This window comes from Brienomyrus brachyistius, chromosome 8 (assembly GCF_023856365.1).
Source record: "Brienomyrus brachyistius isolate T26 chromosome 8, BBRACH_0.4, whole genome shotgun sequence".
Taxonomy (NCBI): domain Eukaryota; kingdom Metazoa; phylum Chordata; class Actinopteri; order Osteoglossiformes; family Mormyridae; genus Brienomyrus; species Brienomyrus brachyistius.
In genome coordinates, this window is record NC_064540.1 from 9478239 (window position 1) to 9502525 (window position 24287).

General features: G+C 46.9%; 1 protein-coding gene across 7 annotated transcripts; it reads left to right on the plus strand.

The window, feature by feature from the left end:
* Positions 1-1957: 1957 nt before the first annotated feature.
* On the plus strand, positions 1958-22461 carry LOC125747499 (zinc finger protein 512B-like). 7 transcript variants are annotated; one of them, XM_049022814.1, is made up of 18 exons: positions 1960-2173; positions 2750-2877; positions 3327-3405; positions 3931-4026; positions 6662-6738; positions 6916-7044; positions 7318-7496; positions 7729-7979; positions 8300-8371; positions 8676-8780; positions 9954-10057; positions 10529-10621; positions 12845-12985; positions 13544-14014; positions 14735-14836; positions 14942-15004; positions 15088-15186; positions 15444-22461. In XM_049022814.1, exons 4-18 carry the CDS (start codon positions 3939-3941, stop codon positions 15621-15623), a joined length of 2154 nt encoding a protein of 717 aa, XP_048878771.1. In that variant the 5' UTR covers positions 1960-2173; positions 2750-2877; positions 3327-3405; positions 3931-3938; the 3' UTR covers positions 15624-22461. The 7 variants fall into 7 exon arrangements, 6 of the variants coding, with proteins under 6 accessions (XP_048878771.1, XP_048878773.1, XP_048878769.1 ...); XM_049022816.1 differs by having other exon boundaries at positions 3362-3405; XM_049022812.1 differs by having other exon boundaries at positions 1961-2173; positions 3327-3396.
* The last annotated feature ends 1826 nt before the right edge of the window (positions 22462-24287 follow it).

Here is a 24287-nt window from a genome sequence, read left to right on the forward strand (position 1 = left end):
AGTTCCAGAATTTCATCATTAGTGTATAAGAAACAGAGGATTGGTCAGTAACAGTTATTGGGTCAAATATCATTGATTGGAACCTCTTATTCACCAAATTACAAAGTTCTCTTCTGTTGTCTGTGGATACACTAGTGTGTCTGTCATCAAATACAATCAGTAACCACAAGTGCACACCACGAAAAGGGTTTTTAATAGAATGAAAAAGGTCATTCTCAGGACACATTTTTAAAACAAATAGTGTTAGAATATGTTTTAGAATAAATACAATAAAAATTAACCTCCTCTGTCATGTGCTTCATGATATTCAGTGATATCCGACTGCAATTTAGATGAATGTACAGCATAAATTTATTGAGCAGATGCTTTTGTCAAAAGTGACATACTAATGAGGAACAGTTGAGGTCAGAGCGCAGGGTCAGTCAGCATCTGGCCTTCCTCAAGCACCTTGGGGTGAAGGGCTTTGCTCCAGGGCTCAGTGCTAATGTGTTTACTCTGCCAGCCACAGCATTAAAACTCACAACCCTGCAAAGAGAAGCACAGATCTCCAGCGTACTGTGCTACATTCTGCCCCCCACAAGGCATTACATAGGATGATATAGTTCAGCAAATCTGTTACGGCCAACTCAAGTCTGCTGATAACTTTCAAAGAATAAAAGAGGATTGTTGCCAACAACCTGGCATTGCTGCTAATTAAAAGGTATTATAACAAGAAAGACAGCAACCCTGAGAATGTGCTGTGGTGCAATGTTAATGAGGCCTGAATTCTACAGCTAGCTGACCATGGCTCTGCCAGTTTCTTATAATAAAATGTAATTTAACATGAACAGCCCATGTACACATAGGTCAAAAGTGCGATTTTGCACTTAGAGCACTTCTTACCTTAAATACTCAACTGGATACCATGGGAAAATGGGCAAGGTCTTTAGTTTTAAAGTGATTTAGGTGTGTAAGCTCATGTATATGTGAAATAATCTCTTTACTGTATGCAGCTGGATAAACAACGGAATTACATTTATGTTTCGTAGTATGGGTTTGTTCAGCTACCTTGCTAGGACACCCAGTGTATAACTCATTTGTCATATACAAGTAAACAAAAACATATTTTTAAGATAATTGTGAAAGGACCACAATCACTCTCTGATTTTGGTTTTCTGGTGTCTGCAGCTCTGGGAAAAGAGACTACAGCACAATTTTTTGTTTCACTAATTTCTCAAATTACGGTGGTAATATATGTATATTGCAAACTGCAGCCTGGTATTACTCTGTTTATCACTAATGAAGGGCTTCTTCCTTGCTTTATGGATCTTCAGTCCTGCCTCTAAGAGCCTGACACGAACTGTCCTAGCAGCGCACTTCACACCTGCACTTGATCCTTCCTCCATCTCTGCCCTTAGAAAGTTGCTTCTGCCCTCTACCCCGCTGGTTTTTGGTTGTTCCCTGTGTCTCTTGCTTCACCTTATTCTTGTGTACTGCTGAAGCAATCTGCTGCTCAGCGTAACCTTCTTCCAGCAGAACCACAATTAAATATGCAGATTTGTTCAAAAATATAGTGGTCTCTAATTATTTTCCAGAGCTATATATGAGTTAATACAGTTGGGAAAACAAATTAAGTTTTCTTAAGGACTATTTTTGTCTTCATTATTCAAAAGAGTATACCAACCGTCTGTTCGTGGATAAATAAGATTAATTTTCATATAAATTCTTTAAATAGTTCTAAAATCCACTTAAGCTTGAAGAAGCAGCTCATCGTACATCGTTACACACCGAAGTTAGAATACTGTAAATCTTTTTCTGATTTTTTAAAATTACTTCCATCGAAAAAATCCTATTTGTCTGTTCATCTTGGTGCAGGTCTGACACATTCTTTTTAAATATATTAATCTGTGGGGAGGTCCTGAGTTGACATTCAGCCACAGGAACCCGTGCAAATGCACCCGGTCCGTTTGATTTTTTTTTTTTTTGCGGAGATCCGAGCCGGTTCCTCTCTTATTTGGGAGAAATCGGACATTAATTTGCGGATTAAAAAAATAACGCGAGAGTTTGCAACTTGCTCCCTGTGTAGTTACAGTGTCAGAGGTAAGAAGGGGGACCGCGCATGACCCGGCGAGCGGCTCTGCGCGGCGCTCCGGAGCTCGGAGGCTCCGCTCCGAAATGGCCGAATACCCCGAAGGTAAGCTCGGCCGCTCTCCCTTGCCGCTCTCCTGGCTACGGCCCCCTTCCCTCCACCACGGCTGCCAAAAATCGTCGCCCCCAATATGTTTTCCTTGCTTTCCCTTTAGCTGGAGCGCAGGGATATTTTTACCCCTCCTTCATAATAATAAGTCGCCATTTTGCTCCATTGCCTTATAAAAAGGCTCTTGAATTTAATTTAATGTTTTAGATCCTGAGAATGATCCCTCTTCTGTCTCAGCGGTTTCTCTTTCTTCTTTTAAAAATATATTTTCGTGGTGTTGACAGTTTAGGTGGTTAAAAAAGCTGGCCGTAGTTTCCGTGGTATTTAAAGCAGAGCCGCTGAAAAGGTGAAGGTGCTCAGGTAATGTCATTTAGTGACGCGCGCCGGCCGGTCTCGCGGCGCGGGGTGCGAGTGCGAAAAATCGATAACATTAATAAGAATGACAACAGTAAAAAAAATTATATATATATATATATATATATAAAATCATAATTAGGAAAGGATAACGATGTATTCTATAATAATGAAATGAGCGTGACGAGCGCGGGGTCGCGTGTTTCCGTCCTCGCACAGCATGCCAGGTGTGACGAAGACCTGACAGCTCGAGGCACGCGGCCAAGCTCTGCTCGCCCACCCGGCTCCACGTGGGCGAACCCGCTCCGCGCGCCCACCAGCTCGCGCCCACTGCTCCAGCGTCCCGGGTAGGTGTGGCCTCCCTCCCGCATCAAATACACGGTTTCATGGCACTGGCATCTCTGGACCGTTACAAGTAAAAGAAGAACCGCTACATGCCACCTACGAGGCTGCGTATTTGCATGCACCGTTTTAATGTGCCCAAAGAGTGTGGTTCTGCATCAGTACCATCTGGGGATATCAGTTGCCATTGTGAAATGACTCACTTCATGAGTATATGTGTGTCTAAACAGACACACAAAATAAGGTCTAAGACCCCCAAAAGCTCGGTACCTCCTGTTCTAAAGTCTTGTAGTCAAAGGAAAGCCAAAACCAACACATATAAAGTTTCTTCCCAGCTCTTACTGTTCATTATGCCATAAATGCTACACCAACAGCTGCCCTGTGTCATGAATTCAAAATCTGAAAAAAAAACAATTAAAAATGTGAGACAGTGAAATGGCCTCTATCTTGGCAGGTACAGATGGGTTTCCTCTTTTTCCTATTTGACAGATTGGTCGTCGAGGACTGACAGGATCCACTGTAAGGTATGTGAGGTATGCCTTTGACGCAGCTTGGTTTGACCCATCTGCTAGATCCAATGAGAATCATAAAGAATAAGACTGGATCAGAGTAGGGCTAAGGGGCTAAGGCAGACAGCAGTAAAATCCAGGACACTAAACTGCACCGTTAACCAGAGAATGAAAATCATGAGCAACACAAATTACAAGATAGTAAAAACAGCTGAAAAACCCACGACACGGAGGTTGAGACGATAAACATCACCAAACGCCAGCTTAAATCCAAGGGTAGACAGACTGACATTACTGTTGGGTCCCTGAGCAAGACCCTTAACTTTCTATGGCTCCCCGGGACTGTCTGACCCTGCTTTTTCAATTGTACGTCACTTTGGATAAAAGTGTTTACTAAATAAATACAAATATAAATGTAAGTGTTAATATATTGCTAGATGAGCTGCAGGTGTGAATGATCAGGGAGTGAAGGCGTGTAGCGTGGGCTTGGCTCTGGAGGCCCCTGGCGTCTGCAGCGGGTGGTCTGTGAGGCCGCGTCTGTGTCCTCAGAGACGGGCATGCTGGGGGGCGGCCGGCCAGGGGGGCGCACCCGCATGAGCCCAGCGGCAGGTGACAGGAGACAGGGGCTGGAGCACAGTGAGGAGGGTGAGTTTGCCTTCATGCCTCTGCATATCCTGCCTGCATCGGCATCATGCCCTTAAACCGAGTGCAGTGCATTTTACAGTACCTTATGCGATGGACTGTACAGCATATGCATGCAGTGTGACATACTGGTATATTTCATTACTGTTGTTACAGTCTGTTACTGATCAGTGTACTCTGTTACTGTTTTTACTGTCTGTTGCTGATAGCAGTATAATTTACTACTGTTTTTAAGGTCTGCTACTGATAGCAATATGCTTTGTTACTGGTTTTACTGCCTGTTTTGGATATCGGTATATTTTAGTACTGTTTTTTTACTGTTTATTATTGATATCAGCAGTTGTTAGGTGACCGGTCTGTGTGAGTGTCCCACAGCAAGGTGACTGGTCTGTGTGAGTATTCTACAGTGATGACGGGTCTGTATGAGTGTCCCGCAGTGATGAAGACTAGGTGACCAGTCTGTGTGAGTGTCCTGCAGTGAGGTGACTGGTCTGTGTGAGTATCCTACAGTGATGATGGCAAGGTGACCGGTCTGTGTGAGTGTTCCACAGCAAGGTGACCAATTCGTATGAGTGTCCCGCAGCGAGGACAGTGAGGTGACTGTGTGAGTGTCCTGCAGTGATGTGATCAGTCTATGTGAGTATCCTGCAGCAAGGTGATCGGTCTGTGTGAGTGTCTCGCAGTGAGGTGACTGGTCCGTGTGTGTGTCCCGCAGTGAGTATAGTGAGGTGACCCGTCTATGTCAGTTAATGCAGCAAGGTGACCGGTCACTGGGGTTTCTAGAGGATTATTTATAACAAAACGGATCTGTTTCTGGATTATCACTTTGTTTGATTTTAAACATGCTCCAGAAACAGAGTGTAGTAGTGACCCAGAGAGCAGCATTACGGAGGGTAACATACATGGATGTATTCAAAGATTCAAAGAGTCACCAAGTAAACAGGGTTCTGTGAGGAGTCCCTTGTCATTGCAATTAACCATAGAGGTTTTAGTTTTGTGCTCAGACCATCACCAGCCTTGGGGGGGGGGGGAGGGGGGGCTGTTTTTCATGCTGGGTTGCCGTTGGCAGTGGCCAGTGGGTAGTAGTGTCCTATTACCTACCAGGTTAGGACTTTAAATCTCGTCCCTGCCCTGTGTTTCCTAGGAGAGGCTCCAGACCCATCATGATCCTGTACTGATTCGGTAGTTTTATCATGGCTGAATTTTTTGATTTATGCCAGTTTTTTTTTTGGACTATGGAGAAATACTTCTGGAGTGAGACTCCTCAGAACAGGACATCTGTATCACAGTGCCAGTCATCACTCTGTATACGAAACAGCTTAACGGTTTGCAGGTGGAGAAGATGGTGGGTGATCAGTAGATGGTGGGTGATCTTTCATGTGAAGTCAGTGACAGACAGACAGTCATGCATTTTTATTGATCCCTGGGTAAATTCATTTTCCTACAGCAGCAGAAGAACAGAAATGAATACAGAGGGCAGAAGTCTTTTAAGGAGGCAATAAGCGTGGTACAAACAAACAGATATATGTGCATAAATATATAAGATAAATATAAATTAAGGAGTGGTCTACATGCGTATACGTAGTGAAATAGTGGTGTTTAAATGCTGTCCTAGCCTGTGTTATGGTTTGGGGTGGGGCAGGTACCTCAGCAGGGGACATTGCAGTGCTTGATGCCAGCAGGCAGAAACAGTCCCCAGCTGCATTTCTTGTAATACCCTGGTGGGATGAGCCAATAGCTAAAGGTGGATGGACACGACTGTGCATGATGTGGGAGCTGTGGCCTTTCAAGACCAAGTGCAATGTGGTGGGTGTGGCTTGTCACATCCATGCACAGGGTGGGAGGTGTGGCCTGACATGATCAAGTGTGCGGTACGGTAGCTGTGGCCTATTACAACCAAGAGCGGTGTGTGTGTGTGGGGGTGTGGGGGCTGTGGTCTGTCTCAATTGAATGTGGTGTGTGGTCTGTCGTTACCAAGTGCAGTGTGGGGGGGCACACTGCCTGTCTCAGAGCTGCCAACCTGCTGCTTCCAGATGTCAGCTGAGTTTCTTGTAAATTTTCACAAGTGCCTCTTCTGAATTTCGCTGAATATAGTTCCGTTTCACAGTACGGTTATTTATAAAATTCAGTATCAGTATATCCATAAATACATACGTATGTGAGGTGACAACTGACATAAATATATGTGTTTGTGTTAAGGACAGAGCGACAGGTAGCCTGCGTTTCAGTGTGTGCTTGAGCATAGGGACCGAAGCTAGTATTACTGCCATCACAACATGACCACATAAACAGTCCCCACGCTTGAGTATTGCTGCTCTCTGAGGACTGAATTTCACAGTATGAGCACAAATTCAGTTTAAGAATAAGAGAACACTAAACAGATCAGAGATGGGCTGGTATTGGGAGGAAGAGTAAGAGGATGGGAGGATGAGAAAGGGGATGTGAGGAAGGATAAGGAAGAGAGTGGAAGAGTAAGGTGAGAGGAAAAGCAAGGTCGAGGGAGGGTGTATGGATGTGCAAGGGGTTAAAGTGCAGCGAGGAAAAGTGAGAAGGTGCGAGGACGAGTAAGGAAGAGTAAGGAGGTATTCAGATGTATGAGGAGCTGTCACTCAGTCAGTGTTCTGCTCCTGTTACCCAGGTCCCTGTGAGGAGGCCATGGACGGCAGGTGTGGAGAGCGACCTCGGCCTGGGAGCCAGGAGCTGAGACCTGTCCCAGTAGGTGACCCACAGTGGCTCCTCTCAGTCTAGAGGTAGTCCAGCCTGTGCTGTCCTTTGCCTCAGCAAAAGCATAATTTCATCAATAGCTTTGTGTGTGTGTGTGTGTGTGTGTGTGTGTGTGTGTGTGTGTGTGTGTGTGTGTGTGTGTCTCCTCCTCCCTCCACCCTGACACAGGGGGCCATGCTGTCCCAGTGGAGGGAGCAGTTTCGCAGCCAAGCCCGAGTGCGATGCCCTCGCCCCGGCTGTTGTCTCGACTTTCCCAGCCTCTATGGCCTCAAGTACCACTACCAGCGCTGTCTGGGGGTAAGTGCTGCCCCCGGGGCCAACTAAGGTTGCGCGGGGATGAGGGCCGTGGCCAGCGTCGCCTGAGGGGTTAGGACTGGGGCTGGCCGGTGCTGCCAAGGAGTAAGGGCTGTGGCTAGGGCAGGAGAGTGCTGCTGGGGGTAAGGACCACGGCTGGGGAGGGAGTGCTGCTGGGGGTAAGGGCCCACGCTGCCAAGGGGTAAGAGCTGAAAGCGAGAGTCGGAGAGCCATGTTCGGCATGAAGTGCCCACGTTCATGTGTGTTGTGCCGCAGGCACCGCCAGCAGAGCGCCAAAGTCACCACTGCCCACACTGCAAGGGCACCTTCTCCACGGAGGCTCGCCTGAGGAAGCACCTGGCCTGGAGCCACCCCGGCTGGGCCCTCCGTGCACCAGCACGGCTCAGGTTCGGGGCACCAGAGCTTTCACCCACCAGGAAAACCGGTGGAAAAAGGTACCAGAATTCCATCTACTGTGGCACAGCAGTAGGGCAGCTAACAGACTGGGGCTTAGTATGAGCAGGTATTTCCTTCTTGAGCACTGCCACGTATAAGGATAAGGAATGGAACAGCTTCGTAACATTCGAGAAGAGGCTCATCGCTGCTGTACCATTGAATGGGCTGTCTGCCTTTACTCGCTAACTATATAATGAGGCAGGGTTAATTTAATTTCCTCCTCCACCGCAGGCCCACAAAATCCCCAAACCCCATCCCTGGGGTCCCAAAGGTTTTGAAGGCCCAGCACACAGCCCACCCAGCCCAGAATGGCGAGAGAGTGCCCCAGACCCAGCCGAGCAGCAGCAGCTCTTCTGACAGCTCGTCCTGGACCTCTGCCAGCAGTGGGAGTGAGAGTGACAGTCCCTCCCCACTTTTGCCGGAGGCAGAGGAGCATGAGGAGGCAGAGGATGAGGAAAAGGATCTGGAGAGATCGAGGCATAGTAAGAGCACAGTCCCAGCAGCGGGAATGGGAGGAGAACACAGCCTCGGGTCGCACGTGGTTTGGGTCACAGAGGCTCAGAGCTGACGTTAAACACACTGTCAGCACTTACCAGCAGGGTGGCACTGTGGTCACAGTAAACAGGGTTAGGCTTACAAGGGTGACCCCACAGCACTGGGCAGCACACATGCAGTGGCTGGGCCTCCCCTATGGCCAGTCACACAGAGTGGGTGGGTTGCGGGGGGCCTACTACCTCTGGACGCCATCTGAGGCACTCAATGTCCTGCATCTTCTTTGCTTTTTGTCTTCTACTTGAGCCAGGAAGGAAACAAAAAACTCCCAAGAAGTTCACTGGGGATCAGCCGTCCATATCCGGCACCTTTGGCCTGAAAGGTGATCTGTCTTCAAATGTCCCCATAATATGATTAAAATCCTGTTGTTTTGACCATGTTTTCAGTCTCCACCACAGGAAACTTAATAAAAATCTGTGATTGCAATAAAAAAAAAACCTAAAAATGGCAAAAGTCTTATATGTTGTTTGTTTATTTATCGTTACAGTTAGTGCTTGATAGGGGTTAAGGTTGACATTGTTGGGATTAGGGTTTTTCCCCAAAGAACTGAATGGAGAATCACAGGAGTGATAAGAATATCTGAAGTTTGTGTGTGTCTGTGTGTGTTTTTGTGTGTTTAAATGCAGGACTGACCCAGTCGGAGGACAGACCGAAGGGCCGGGGGGCAGGAGCTGACTGGAACGGCTTCACCCAGGGCTGCATGAGGAAGACCCCCCCCGCCTCCCACCCCGGTAAGCTGGCCCATAGACGGGGCCAGACCTGCATTTCTTTCAGCAGTGCCACGTCCCCTTGGGTCATGGCGTCCCTCCTCAGGGGAACAGAATTCCCGTCCCACGACCTGCTGATTGCACACGAGCTTCCTTTAGTGCAGAGACCTCTGCACCTGACAGGCACAGCTGTGTTAGAGGCGGTCAGTGTCTCACAGGATGCTCAGCAGGAGTGTGGTTTAAATATTCCCACGTCTGAAACAACTGCACAGAAAATGGTTTGCTCTCTGCACCAACAGTGCTCCAGTTATACTAACCTGAGACTGCTAACAAAAACCTGCATCATGGGCACAGGAATGGGTGAGCCTGTGCTGACATCTGATAAATACCCATTTGTTGTCCTTTTAATACTTTTAAGTGATAACTCACTTCCGGTGAGGTGATCTGAAATGATGCCGCTTGCATTTTCTCTGTGTTGTATCCCTTTCCTCCTGGTATTCCGAGCTTCGCCAGCAGTCAACAGGCATGTAGTTATGCTAATTGGCATTTCCACATTGCCCGTAGTGTGTTGCTGTGTGTGTATGCACACTGTGATCCCATCCAGGGTGTCCCCTCCCTTTTGCCCTGTGATACCTGGGATAGACTGCAGGCCCCCTGAGACCCTGACCTGGATAAGTGGTTGGAAGACGGATGTATTTCCTATTTTGGCTTCACTGGCTATGGCCTGTTCCTCATTTGCCGTCTTTTTCCAGTCAGTTACTGTGATCCTCAGCAGGCAGGAGACCAACTGAGCATTAAGTGCATTTTTCACTCCGGGTGAAGAGCTCAGTAACCCGACACTACTCCTGCCTTTTGCATGAAGCTGTGATGCAGCCAGACATGGTCCAGCCTCCACAGGCCAGCTGGGCAAGTTCTCTCAAACATCCTTCAATGTTCATGCACACTTAACTTTAAACTTCTCGTACATTCCGGCAGAAGTCCTCGCAAACAGTTCTCTGTGGGTGTAGGGATCATACCCAGACTGTCCCTGGTTTCCTGGGGCAGCTTGTCCTTGTGTGGAAGGTGCACTCTGTTTGAGGCGAATGCCTCTGAAACAAGCAGAGTTATATCTGGGGGTTGAGCCCACCCGGATGATAGTGTTAATTGATTTACTGTCGATGATCGCTGCAGTTGCCTAACTGCTCAACTACCCCACAGAGCATCCTGACGGCCGGGGGTGGCCCACCTTGATCGAACGGTCCAGGGGTCCCGTGAGGAGGCCCCTACCAGCCCACCCGAGACGCACAGAGGTCTGCCAGAAGGTAACCACTCCCTCATGCTACCAGTGCTAGCTGTCTGACAGTACACACATAGTCACATCAATATTGCATGACCATTGTTGTGTGGCAAAGCCACAAATGACTAAGCACTAGCTTATTGGTAGAAAGAAAAATGATGCTGCATCGTTCCTGATCGCATCTCTTCTCTATACCCAAGACCCACTTAAGCCTAACATTGTTATGCACCGCCATTAACCTTGTCATGCTCTTAAAGTATTCCAGTGAAGTGCTACATGATCATTTTAGCTCAGTTTTTACCCATTTAGATATTAGCCACTTGAAGCACTTGATATTACTGTCTAGTAACTTAACCACTATGCCACCTATTGGCTTATTACATTATCACCCAATTATTGCATATTGCACTGCTTGGAAACCTCAGAAACTACAGTACAGCCCTTCCCCTAGGGACACCCCCCATGTGTTGGGCTTTAACCCCTGCGTCTCCCACAGCTCCAGGATGCTCTCAGTTGTTCTCAGTGCCGGAGGCAGTTTTGCTCCAGGGCTGGGCTGGAGTTCCATACCGCCGTGGAGCACAGCGACAAGGTAACTAGCCAGTAGCTGTGTGAGACCCATTTTAAATTTAACATTCATTTAGCAGGTGGATTTTGTCCACAGCAACAAACAGTAAAGGTACATAATACTTCAGAAGCATTGTAACAGTAATACAACATGTACGAACAGAAGAGTTATTCAGATCAGCACATCATGTAGGTTAGGTTCCTAAATGCAAAATAGAAGAGCATCCATTGTTGTCCAGGAAGCACAACCAGTGAATGGACAGTGCAGATGGGGCAGGTCAGTGGTTAGATGAGTTGTTTCCAGAAAGGATGACTCGACGTGTTCCTTGAAAGCTGAGAGGGAGACTGCTGACTGAATTTGGATGAGTAGCTCATTCTACCATTGATGAACCACAGTCTCACACAGTGGAGGGGATCACCAAGCCACATTGGCCTACTGACAGAAGACGATCAGGCAGGATATCACTACAGCACACAAGAAAAGAAAGAAATGACTTATGTACTCAGCCAGAGGGTGTCTTCAAGAAGAGAAAGATAAGACTGATGGGTACTCAGCCAGAACCAGAGGGCTTTGTTCATAAATCTCTGGAGAACAAGGTATGAGGGTAACGAGCGTGCCGGCCAGCAGGAGGTAGGACTGAGTGTGTCAAGTCATGAGGCTACGGTAGATCCAAGTACATGAATGGCATCTTGTGCTTCAAGAACTGGTCCAGGAAGGGAAGAGCAGAGGAGACCTAGACAAAGATGTAGGGAAGAAGAAACAAAGGTTATGGCAGAAGGGGATGCATGGAGGGGTGACAGATAGAACAGGCAGAGGGTGAATTGAATAAAGTAGTGATCAGAGACATGGGAATGTTTGACAAGTCAGTTGTCTGTGGGTCAGTAATGAGTCATGTGATGTGGTCTACTTTATTTCTGGCCAAGTGAGTCAGTGGAGTAGAGAACTGACTGGAGAGGTTAATAAGGTCAGGTTTATGAGGAAGTCAGCAACTTCTGGTGTATCAAGGTGGATGTTGAGGTCACCAAGGATGACCGGTTAAAGGTCTGTGGTCCAGTGATGTGTCAGGCTGAGGTCCAGTTCATTTCTGATCCGAGTCAATGCAGTAAAGAGCTGGCTCAAGCCAGATGATGTCAGGAAGGCAAGGAAGTCGGCAGCCTGTGGTCTTCCAAAGATGGATGTTGATGAATTTAGCAATGGTGACGAGCGGTGAACCAGCATCATATCAGATAAAACTTTATTTATCCAGAGGGAAATTGTTGTGCCAAAGCATTGCTCTCACTGTGCTGAAATATACCAAGAATAAAAAATACAATGCAATAGAAGAATAAGATTCTTCGACAATGTTGCCTAGTGGCCCTGCTTGATGATGAATGACAATTTACCACTCAGCAGCGTTAGTGATAGTAATTGCGTGGTACTTAAATGCCGAGAGAAAGTAGGTGTGAAAGTCCCAACTCTTAGAGATTAGCAAACCTGTCCTCTCCTCCCCACCAAGTCGAGTTGGAAAAGAAGTTGTTGGTGGACAGAGTTGAAGTTCAAGTTTCTGTGACAGTCAGGATGTGGGATTATTAGTGAGTGGCGAGCGCAAGGAAGATGTCAGCTCTGTTGACTGCAGACTGACTATTCCAAATTCCCATGGCAATGGAGATGACAAAGGACTTCTAAACCAGGCGTAGATAGTCAAGATTGATTCCTCCTGAGAATAAAACCGGAGCTGCTTTTGGAGTGGACAGCAGGAACATCATGGAAGCACAGTGAAGGGGATAGATGGGAAAGAAGCCACTTAGCTTCTCAGAGAAACATAAAGGGAAGGGTGTTGTCAGCTATAAACCAAAGCCACGCTCAGCCAATCGCAAATTCCTTAACCAAAACTCCTAAGTTCCTTGACTGACTTCTCATAAATTAGTGCCAAATGGGGAAGCCAACTACTATTATCTGTCCTTTTGGATGTTAAGGTGTGTAGATGCTGCCCCGGTCAGGCACTTGGTCACCATAACTGTTTCTTAGTCACTTCTCAGATCACTCGGCTTTTTCTTTTAAGTCCAAAGTAGTGCTTCTTGCTGTCGGTGTGTTTTATCAACTTCTTGACCTCCACCATCACTGCGCTTGCTAACCACTGATCTGTCTGATTTTAGGTAATATATTCGACAGTCTGATATAATTTAATATGTCTTTGCTATTCCATGATAAAATTTTTATAAGTGTTTGGTGCAGAGCTCATCAAATGTCATCCATCTCCATCACCAGAATCGATGTGGCAGAGAAGTAGAGGAGGTCAAGGTGCCTGTCTTCCAGTGCCAGCACTGTGGCAAAAATTATAGGTCCAAAGCCGGCCGAGACTACCACCTGCGATCAGCACATGCCACTGCGACCACTAGTGCTGCCATGGTGAGCAAGCCTTTGGCCATATTCTCACCCCTGTTTATCTGTGGCAAGGCTGGAGAAAGGGTTTCTGGGAAAGAAGGGACTCGATACTGAGCAGCCAAGGAAATGGCCAGATAAAATAGGGTCTGCAGGATACCAGCATATCCAATACTATGACTATATTTGTGACCCATCACCACGTAATGAGTCTTATGGGTGTATTTCTACCAGTGCGACCTAAGACTCATTTCGTGGTGATGGGTCACATTTGCTTAAGTAATTGACGCCAGTTTTCTATCTGTAGTGATAAATCCTGGAAAGGGAGGAAGGATTTATTACAGGTGTTTGACCTTCCTGGTATAGATTCGAGTGGACAGGTGGCACTCATTGTGAAAAATCTGGTTTTATCAAATGCATTTTAGAAGCAGGGATGTTTTGTTTATGCTTGTTTATAGACCGTGTAGTTTGTAATGCATATTCATGGCCTACAGAGATGTGGCTGTTTTTCTTGCTTCCCCCCACCCTGTTTGTGCCTTGGACTTGGTGCGTGGTTCTGCTGGCTCCCCCAATTCTGCCGAGCAGGGCCTGAAGAGGCAGCAGCCGAACGAGGGCCGCGAAGAAGGGGAGAACCTAGATGATGGGGGGAGTGAGAAGGAGGAGCAGATGGAGGAGGAAGTCGAGGAGGAAGAACATCGAGATGGCAGCAGTACGGAGGAAGAGGAACAGCCAGAGCCAGGAGACCCCAAGAGGGAAGGTCGGTGTGAGCGCATTCCGACTGAGGAAGAGGAGCAGGCGACAAGACTCATGTCAACAGAGGAAGAGGGGCGGCCTGAGCATGTGCTGACAGGGGGTGAGCGGCGGCCCGAGCTTATGCTGACCATGGAAGAGGGGCGGCCAGAGGAGGACTTTGGGAGGACGCCCAGTGGGAGGGTGCGGCGCCGATCTGCCCAGGTGGCCGTGTTCCACCTGCAGGAAATTGCAGAAGATGAGTTGGCCAGTGACTGGGGAGGACGAAGACATCGGAGGGATGACCTCGTCCCCGACAGTAGGAAGGTGAGACACCTGCACACTCATGCACAAATACATACAGCCACACGTAGCCACTAATGTACAAACATGCAGACACTCACGCACAAACACCTAGAGACACACATGCTCATGCATGAACACATACAGGCACACACGCGAACACATTCAAGCACACTCACACACACACACACACACACACACACACACACTCATGCACCAACACATGCAGGCACATGCAAAAACTCAAACATCAACAGAAATAGGCACCCATGCACTTAGTCACACAACAAACACATACAGGAACTCATGCACACATATAGGCACACGGGCACAACCATGCACACATTCACGCAGAAAAACACACAGGCACACCTGCACACACTCACGCAGAAAAACACACAGGCACACCTGCACACACTCACGCAGAAAAACACACAGGCACACCTGCACACACTCACGCAGAAAAACACACAGGCACACCTGCACACACTCACGCACAAACACACAGGCACACCTGTACACACTCACGCACAAACACACAGGCACACCTGCACACACTCACGCACAAACACACAGGCACACACTCACGCACAAACACACAGGCACACACTCACGCACAAACACACAGGCACACACTCACGCACAAACACACACATAGAGACCCCCCACATACTCCTACCCTGGTGGGACGTGAGTCTGTCCTGAGAGGGGACCATAAAGTCCCATGTGTGGCGTCTGTCCCAGCTCAACTACACCCGTCCACGACCTCTGACCCTCAGCCCCGGGACGGTGGAAAGGTGGAGGATGGAGCTGAAAGAGAAGGGCTTCATCTGCTGCCCTAACACCGTAAGGCTCCTCCTCTTTTCATCCGTACGCTTCCGCGACCTTGAGCCCTTACCCCCCCGCTTGCTTCATCCTTCTGCTGCACTTCTGCTGCACTCTGCCTTGCAGGGCTGTGAGGCTGTCTACACGAGTGCGGCCGGCCTGAAGGCCCACCTGGCAGGCTGCGAGAAGGTACTCCGGCACGGGGCCGTCTAGCCTGCGAACGCGTGGGGCTGTGTGTGGTTAACGGAGGCTGTGCTTCCCACGTCTGGCAGGGAGGTGGCTCCGCAGGGAAGTACACCTGCTTGCTGTGCCAGAAGGAGTTCGGTTCAGAGAGCGGCGTAAAGTACCACATTGGGAAGACACACTCTCAGGTAAGGCCTGTACCTGGCTGCTGCCAGCTAAGATTCAGGGAAGACCCAGGTTCGCAAAGCCCGGCTCTCAGTTGAAGACTAATAAGTGGACCAGTTCTCAGGTGAGATGGTGTTAAACGGCTCTGTGCAGCTGCATGGCTCTAAGTGAGACCAACAGACTGTCTGCGTACCGCCAGCAGCGGTCTGCTCTCCTTGGCGGTAGATCCCACTTTCACCACTGGCTTTTTCTTTGCCTCCAAACTATTGCCTGGGAGCAGAACTGGTTCCGCAGCACTAACCACCCAGGCCCCAGCAGCGGGAGCAAAGGTTCGCAGAATGGCCTGAAGGGGGCGCCGGAGAGCAGCGCAACAGTGAAGAAGAGAGGCCGCAAGCCCAAGGAGCGACCACCAGATGGCAGTGACGAGTCGGAAGCCGGGGCCTGCTCAGTCAGAGACTGAAATGTTCTGATACCCTGGCTGTTACAAGCTGCATCAGCAGAGCTTCAGCAGAGAGTGTCAGCTTTGTCCAAAACAGACCTTCTGCCAAGAGGAGGGGGGCTCCTAACTCCCAATGACGCGTACAACAGCAGGCATATAGACAGTGAGCATTACAAACTATTTTCACTCGAACTTTGAAATATCAGGTAAAGATACCAGGTTTTCCCCAGAAGTTGATAGATTTTTTTTTTTTTTTTTACTTTTTATTGCCAACAAAGTAATTACGTTGGGCATGGGGGTGTTGTGGGTGCGTGAAAAAAAAGTATATTTTAAGCCCATAGTATTTCTGAGGGCCAGCTAGCTGTGCTGTGTTAACTTCACTTTGTGACTGTAAAGGTAAGCTAGGCCCTGCTTGCTAAGCTGGCGGTGCTGCTTTCAGCCCTGGCCACTGGGGGGCGCCGGCCTAAAAGGTTGCTTTTTTTTTGTCCTATTCAAAATGGTACTAGTGTCAGCTGAACTTTGCTGTAAATATATAAACTGACCGTATACCCGTAGGTCTGTAGACCGTGTAAATGTCTATATAGGCAGATGTGTGACCCCCAGATTCCAGTTCTATTTTTAAGCGATTCAGTTCTTAAGTCGTTAGCATCATTGCAGTTTATGCAATGTAAGTAATGATCAGATGTGTCGTTTTACGTTGTGTTTTAGAGGTTTTTCAATCTAAATGCTGTTCTCTTTGCACAGAGTACTAAACTATTACTTGTGATAATCAGATTTGTATTGACATATGCGTAGCATTCTAAGCTGTTGGTATTTTTTCCTGTCATTTGTTGGAAGTTAAGACTGGGATGTTCTTAATGGATGGCAGTTATTTTGGATCGTTGCGTCCAGAGATTGTTTAGCACAGAGGGCAGCAGTGCAATATTTCCACAGGAGCCGGGTGCAGTGTGGCTGCCAGTGTTTAGCAGAATGTCCTTCTGTGACTTTATTGTCTGATTACTATTTTTTTTGTTGGTTTTCATTTCTGCTTTGGTGCAGAAAACGCACAGTGTTGGAAGTGCCTGATCGGGAGACGCTGAATTGCTTTGGGTTGAGATCCGGGTGGGGATGGGACCCCGTTGTTCTGCACTCCCTCATCTGTTGTGGTGGGGGCTTCCGTTGGGGGGGGGGGGGTCAGCCCCGGTACTGGTAAACACATATTCGGATAGAACAGTTCAGTCGTTTCCGGTCTTTTCCAATGACTCCAGATGGGTCACGCTCGCCGACTTCACATCACATGGTGGCGAGTGCCTGATGTCATCTTGGAGAAGCTGATAAAGCACTAAGTTTTGGAATTAGAGTTTTGGACCCTCGCTGTACTGTGTAAGAAATGGTGCCCTAGTATTTGGAAAATAGAAATGCAAATTATTCAACACTAGCCGAAACATACACGCACACACATTACATTAATCATACATGCTCTCTGAGTCCCCAGAAATGGTGCTTAAATAAGTACCAAGAGTGATGTCAGTGTGGCATGAAGAGATGTGGTCAAGAGGGCCTGTAAATTGCATTTTTCTTGCACTTTAAAATACCCCCTCTTCTTCCATGCATTTTTTCAGATTCCTTAACTGCTATAGGGCATCAGAACAGGACTGGTATCTGCCATAGTGTTAACAGAAAGGCATCTAATAGAACAAGCGGATGATAGATTTTTAACAAGTTGGACCCGTTTCAGCATGAGCTTCCAGGTAGCTGCTTTAGCCAGCTGCTGTTTTAATGTCCTTATCATTTGACCCTCCACTCAAAACACCTTGCACATTAGGAGCGTATTTGGGAGCCCTGTTGTACTTATTCCGATCATCGTAGTGAGAGATCTGATAATCCTTGAGGTCCTGAGAGCAGGAACGGCAGATACGATGCACTCGCTCGGATGCTTAGCAGATATTTTTGAGGGCGTCCCACGGCTGTAGATGGGGGGGGGGGGGGTTGCAAAGCAATACTCAGAGTGTAAGTCCGGTATATGTCAGCCTGCAACTAGCGGGGTTTTGTGGGAGATCCAGAACCATAATCCTGCAATATATGCAAGAGTCGTGCACAGAGTGACCAAGATGTAAGAGCAGAGCTTAGACCACAACTCACGAGATGAGACTTTGCATTCTAGTTTAGGTTATAAGGGTACGCTGGGTCGCGTTACAGCACAAGTACAAAGCATGAGATATACAGTATGCTACATCTCTTTCAGTATTTGGAAAAAGGTGATTGTTGACAATTCTGTGTCGGTGAATGAGAAGTTTGTGAGGATGTGATAGAACCCCCTCAATGGGAAGCTTCCAATTTCAGAAAATTCGGTTAAATTTAAATAAAATTTTATTTGTATAACGCACTTTCACAACAATACGTTGCTTCACAGCGCTGTTATTCCTGCCCAGCGCCACCAGAAAGCAAGCCAGTGGCAGCAGTGCTAAGGGAAAAACTTCCTGGAAGGAAGAAGCCTTGGGAAGAACCAGACTGAAAGGGGGGGAGCCCATCCACCTTGGGCCATCAGAGGAAGTCAAAGTCCTTATTTATATATTGCAGACTGTGGAAGATCCAGTGAAGTTATAGATGCTGATGTCAGGGCAGGCAGGTAATGGCAGAATGAGCGGTGCTGTAGTCCAGGCAGGAAGTATGTCACAGGCAAGCAGGAAGTATGTCACAGGAAGAAGGGGTGTCACCGGCAGCAGGGCAGGTGGGATGTCTTGTTTTTTGTGTCTCCAGGCAGCACACCTGAGAACAGATGGGGGGGAAAAACAAAGTACTGTAGCCAAAGTAGAGGAGACTAGAGACAAAGAGAGCAAAGAGTTAGGTGAGTGCAATATGTAAGCTCCAGCAGATATGGCTAATGCGGCATACGTGAGGGAGAGGCAGGTAGGAACGTAGGCATGGGGAGTCCCTGAAATGTGAGCACTCCCAATTCCACAAAGGGGTGTGAAGCTAGAGTGACAGCACTGACAGTTCAGTTCATCCAGAGCCAATGGCACTAATTCCCACCCAGCTCTACACCTCACACTGTAGGTCTTACTGGGAGTGAGCAGTTGGTTAGCGCTAGAACTAGAGTCCCTGTAAGCTAGACTAAACAAGTGTGTTTTAGTCTAGAATTGATTATTGAGAGTGAGCCTGAATCTTGCACATCCACTGGGAAACTATCCCACAGCTGCAGAGCTCTGTAAGAGAACACCCTGCAGCCTGCCATAGCACTTTCTACTCTAGGTACTAATAGATATCCTGCTCTTTGAGATCGAAGCAGGTGTGGAGGGTTGTAAGAGCCCAGTAGACATCCAAGATATTCTGGCATAAGGCCATTAGGCTTTATAAATTCATAGCAGTATTTTGTAATTAATCTGACATTTAACTGGAAGAATACTGTCTGCACCTGTGCCACCCATGAGGATGAGGGACCAGGCAGTCTGGGTGGGCACAATGGACATTCTTAATGGAGGAGTGATCCGTAATGTCTCCTGCCAGAACCCAAGAATTCCCTTCGGTTATTAGCCTGTCCAGTCCACCAAGTGGAAATTCTGGTAGTCCAAAAGCACATGGAGAGGATATGCAAGACCCTCATCCAGAAGTAGAGGTGGTGGAACCTGGAAATTTGGAATCTATGTCTGTCTGGAAGGTGGGAATCTAATCCCGTGGCTGGCAAAGTAATTCTATCACCATTGGGCCCAAAAGCAAGGCCTTTAACCCCATTTGCAACAGGAACCTTGGCTGACCTTACTGATACAATGCTAGTGTCCCTTTCATGTCACTTGTATGTCGCTTTGGAAAAAGCATCTGGTAAATGTGTAGAAGAGGAATGTGGTACCTTAGAAATCTATTCACAGTCACCGAAATGGCTGTTGAATCATGTCAACTGGAAAGATCTGTAACAACGATGCGTGACCAGAGCCGGTTGGGTACAGCCAAGGGTTCAGGGAGGCCTGGGGGCAGCTGATGACCACAGTCAGGACAGTTTTTACAAGGTGAGGTAGATCTTGATACAGCGACGGATTCAGAACATGTTCTTAGTAAGTGACGACATACACAGGATACCTGGGAGTCCAGAGCTGTAGTAGAGGAAGGTGTACTACTGGGCTGTAAGTGCATGTTTGTGGTATTTGATCCATTAATTCCCACCATTTTGAAGCTACAATACATTTGATGGGAGTATAGTGTCTGAAGTGTTGTGAGCCTATGAAGAGTCATTGAGGGGAAATGATGCATCAGCCTTTGTGTTCATAGATCCCTGCTTATAAATAGTCAGTTATTTTTGGTTTACCCTAACAGGGACCAGCATGCCTGACGAGGGTTCCAGCTCTTAGATGTTCCAAAGTGTTCTATTATTTTAATGATTGGTGAAGATGAAGAAAGAATGTTGTGTCTTCCAGTCAATGTCTCTGCCCTTTGAAGACCACCAATAGCTAAACGTTCCTGATTCTTAATATCTGAACTCCTTTCTACTAGCTTTCTGGAGAAGAAGATACATGGATGTAATGTAGGCAGTTCACGTTGTCTTTGGAAAAGAACGGTGTGAGGCATCCACCTCTTCAGTAAAAAGCATGGAAGGGTCTGGATGTAATAGAAGTAGTGGCATGTCAGGTGTTCACTTCCCCAGAACTAAGGTTTGCTTCTCCAGTGGTTGTACATGGAGCCATAATGGAACAAAAGCCCTAAATGGCTGTAGAAATCTGCGATTCCTATAAATTTTCTTTATTATAAATGGTATAGGCTAGGTGTTCCCAACCTCTGGATGTCTGCAGGCTGGCTTATATTATACAAAATTTGCTGAGCGGGGGGGTCATTTATGATAGCATTTGTATAACATTTTCATGTATCATGGTTTTATTTTTTTTCCAATACAGTATGATCCCATAATATATGGGGCGGGTGGCAGGAAGCCCATTGGAATACTTCTGCTAACTGGGGGGGTCAGTATGGATGAACCTTTCACTGCTTTCCCCTGCTTCCATTTGTACATTTTGAATATTTATCATATATCCAAGGAAGCTGGTTTCTGTTTTATGAAATTCACATTTCTTACAATCCAAGAGCTTCTGCAGAGCAGCCATATGTATCCTACATGGCTCTTGTAATCTGAGGAGTAGATCAGGATATCGTAAATATCCGTAATAAATCCTTTATGTAGAATGTTATTAATGAAGTCTTGATACCCTTTGCAGGTCCAACAGAGTGAAATACTTTAGCTTCCCTTAACTGCTCCTGAGCTGCAGGAATCGTAGTCAGAGGTTCAAGGGTAACAAAGCATTATCTTGAGGCCATTCAGACTGCTGTAGTAAATGGCCATAGACCCCCAGTAACAAAAAGCTGGTCATGACAGATGAAGCTGATGGACAGATGGATCCTTGACTCAAAGCTTCCCATATATTTTGTTCCATAGCTTTAGCTTTAGGAATTTACAAAGGCTAGATACAAGCCCTAGGGGAAATGGCTACAGGCCCATGAGCAGTGAAGCCGTTAATGTAATCCACAGATAGCGCCTGCAAAGCGACACTTATCTTGGGTCAGCTGTATTTATGTGGTCGGGCTGATGGTGGTGCTGGCTTACCTCTGCCTACCTGGGATCCAGCCGTCTGTGTGGTTGATGTATTACTTCTGTCCTTGACATGCTCCACTTTGCGGTCCCATTTTGTTCTTCTTATTAAAAAAAAAGAATTGCTTGATCAGTTTTGTGCAATGGCAGAAGGCTGCATGGGACGCGGTTTTTACATTGAAATAGTTTTCCGAAGCCTTTCGGCAATCAAGGTAAAGTCTGGGCTTGACCTCAGAGCCAAGCAGCACAAGGAAGGTCAGGCACTGGTGCGTTTACTTAGCGTTTGCTCACCTTGTGCATCCAGCTTTGTTTCCAGCTAACTTGCATGTTTATTTGTTTTAACAAAAATAATTTGTCTTTTGAGTGGATTGCAGATTATGTACTAAACTGATTCTATGATGCTTTTTCATACTCATAGCATCTTTAATACTTTACTACCGATGGTCTGTTTTTAACAGGTATCAACTATATATCTGTATTGTTATTTTGCTGGGGTTTTTAACCAAACGCTGCATTTTTTTTGTAAAAATGTCATGTGGTGTGCTGTTTCTGTGAGAGAAGAGATGTGCATAGTGTACATGTAGTCCATCCAAGTACTCAGCAGAAATGGCCTGACAGCCTCGCAGCCTGTCGAATGTATACTTCCTTTTAAAATAAGCTCAATCCTTCCGAGAACCAGTGAGATGCTGCGTCTTTCGTTATAGGTTCTTGTCTTCGGTTCCTTTTGGTTGATCCTCAAGCCAGCATCCAGCTGAGCACCATCTGAGGCTGGGGACTGGGCTGTTTTCACAGTTCCAAAGGGGTGTTTTGCTTCTGGAGAAGATTTTAAGAAATACATTCTATAGTCTAAAAAGTTTAATGTGTGAGAACAATATTCCATGTGAATTTTGAGTGTAGGAAGTTTACAGGGTCTCACTTTGACGAGCACTAAATGTGACTTTCGTAACGCCTTCGTAAGCGATGCATCTCGGCTTCGATAAGCATGACAACAGTGACGTCCTCAGCGAGGTTGCCAAGTAACGTGCTTCCCCAAGGGCCCTGTGCAAGACCTCCACCGTGCTCTCATGTGTAACATGTCAGAGGCAACACGCAAGCTGTGAAGGTGTTATGAAGGTCTTTTGGTGGGCTCTGGGTGGTGCTGTTTACATTAATAAACCGAAAGCGTCATCGTGATCTGACTCGCGGCCGACAGCTTTGAAAGGTGAGGGGAGGCACTGTGCCGTGGTTCAAGGTGTACTGTTGAAGTTTAACGTTGCATTACCCATGCAATATTACCCTTCATACAATGAATAAATGAAGTTGAATAAATGATGTGAAGCTTTCATTGACCTACCTACACCAACATTATGTGCATGTTTGAGCACACTAGGAGACGCCTGGCATCTTCCCTCCAACCCGTACCTCACCCTTCTGCTGTGACCAGGTGTCAGCACCATTCGTCTCCTTTGGCTGCGATTATGGTTTTCGGGAAGGTTTGACCGATACACATAATGGTGAGAATGACTCCTGCGAAACCAGCCGTGAGGGGGTATGGAAGATCAGGGGGCTCTGATTGTGGGACCAGCCGACAATCTCAGGGATCAGCTGGAGATCTTGGCCGTTAGAGTGTCTGCCACAGGCCTGGGCTCTGCGGCTGGCTTTCGCTGACTGGGCTTCTGGGCCCAACTGTCTGTGCCGTCCTGGCTTACGATGCCAAAAACCTTACAGGTGAAATATAACGTTAAAGGCTTTTGCGGAGGATTTTTTTTAAATGTAATTCGAGGAATTGAAAACGGATGCAGGATACAGTAGGTTTATAAATAAACATCAGAGCAAGGCTCGGAATGCCCCTAATGTCTCGCCTGAGGTACGGGATCCTTCATTATTGTCCGTCTTGTTCATACACATGCTTGAACACATCATTTCATCCAGTGATTTAATGCAACATGAACAGTGCAGAAGATGCAAACCCCAGCGAGGTCATGAGCGTACTTACATTACAGGATGCTCAGGGGCAGACGGGCAATCCAAGGTCTAGAAAAAGACCCTCGAGATTAAAAAAAAAAAAAAAGTGTGAATAAACACAAGAAAGCAGCTTGAAAAGTGGTGGGGAAATGGAAGGGGCTGAATAGGGCCTCAGTGTGGATGCCTTATGTCAACGGTATGACCGACACGGTAAAGAAGCTGCAGAATGAGTCGGTTTTTGGGAAATGTAAGAGTGGTGATACCACCTTAAAGAGCGTGTGGAGTCGCATGGACGATACCTGGGACACGTCAGATACACGAAAATCCGCCAGTCTTAATTGATGGCTACTAAGGGCGAATGCTAGTCATTGCTTAAAATCCTGAGGGGATAGATTGGGTGAAACCAGTGCTGGTACAAGAACGCAACCAGATCAGGACAGGTTTAAACCAGAACAAATGGAACATGGAGCATGGTGAGGGCGGAGTCAGCACTGCTTCCATTCTGAGAACATGCAGAGGGTGACCCCAACATGGACAACATGACCTCTAATTTCTCCTGCTGCTTATATACTTTATATCATGCTAAGATGCCCATTTAACTGGAAGATTTTTCTTCCCTTGGAATCTTTGGGGTTTTTTCCCCATCTTTCTGCTTCAAAGCCCTTAGTGTGGCTTCCCTGGACTCTCAGCTTCTCCAGACACAGTGGTCCAGCCAGCAGCATCTATGAGCTCTTTAAGTCCCTGGGAAATGACTGAAGTCAAGCCGCTCCATCTCCCGAAACAAACTGACCCTTCAGTGAAATGATTGGCTTAGACTGTGACATAAAGGACATTCTGTGATCTCAGAATCAGTTTTGCATTAGATGTTTTCTGAATTTAAAGTGAAGAGACAAAGAAGGAGATAATATATATTCATCAATCTTCCAATAATAATTCCCATCAGACACACAGAGGAACCTGGGACTGCTCCAGGAAGTTTCAGGCACAAGGTAGAGGGCATCCTCGAAAGGATGCCTGTAATATTCACTTGATGCACATGAGACGTTGTTCTAAGTAATGAAATATGGTTCATGTCCCAGGATGGATGTTGAACATTCAAGTTTTATGAATGAACTAATTATTTTAAAGATATGTTTCTTGGAACTTTCATGCATTTTCTTGGTAACTGCAGTGTTTCTGTAGGTGAGATT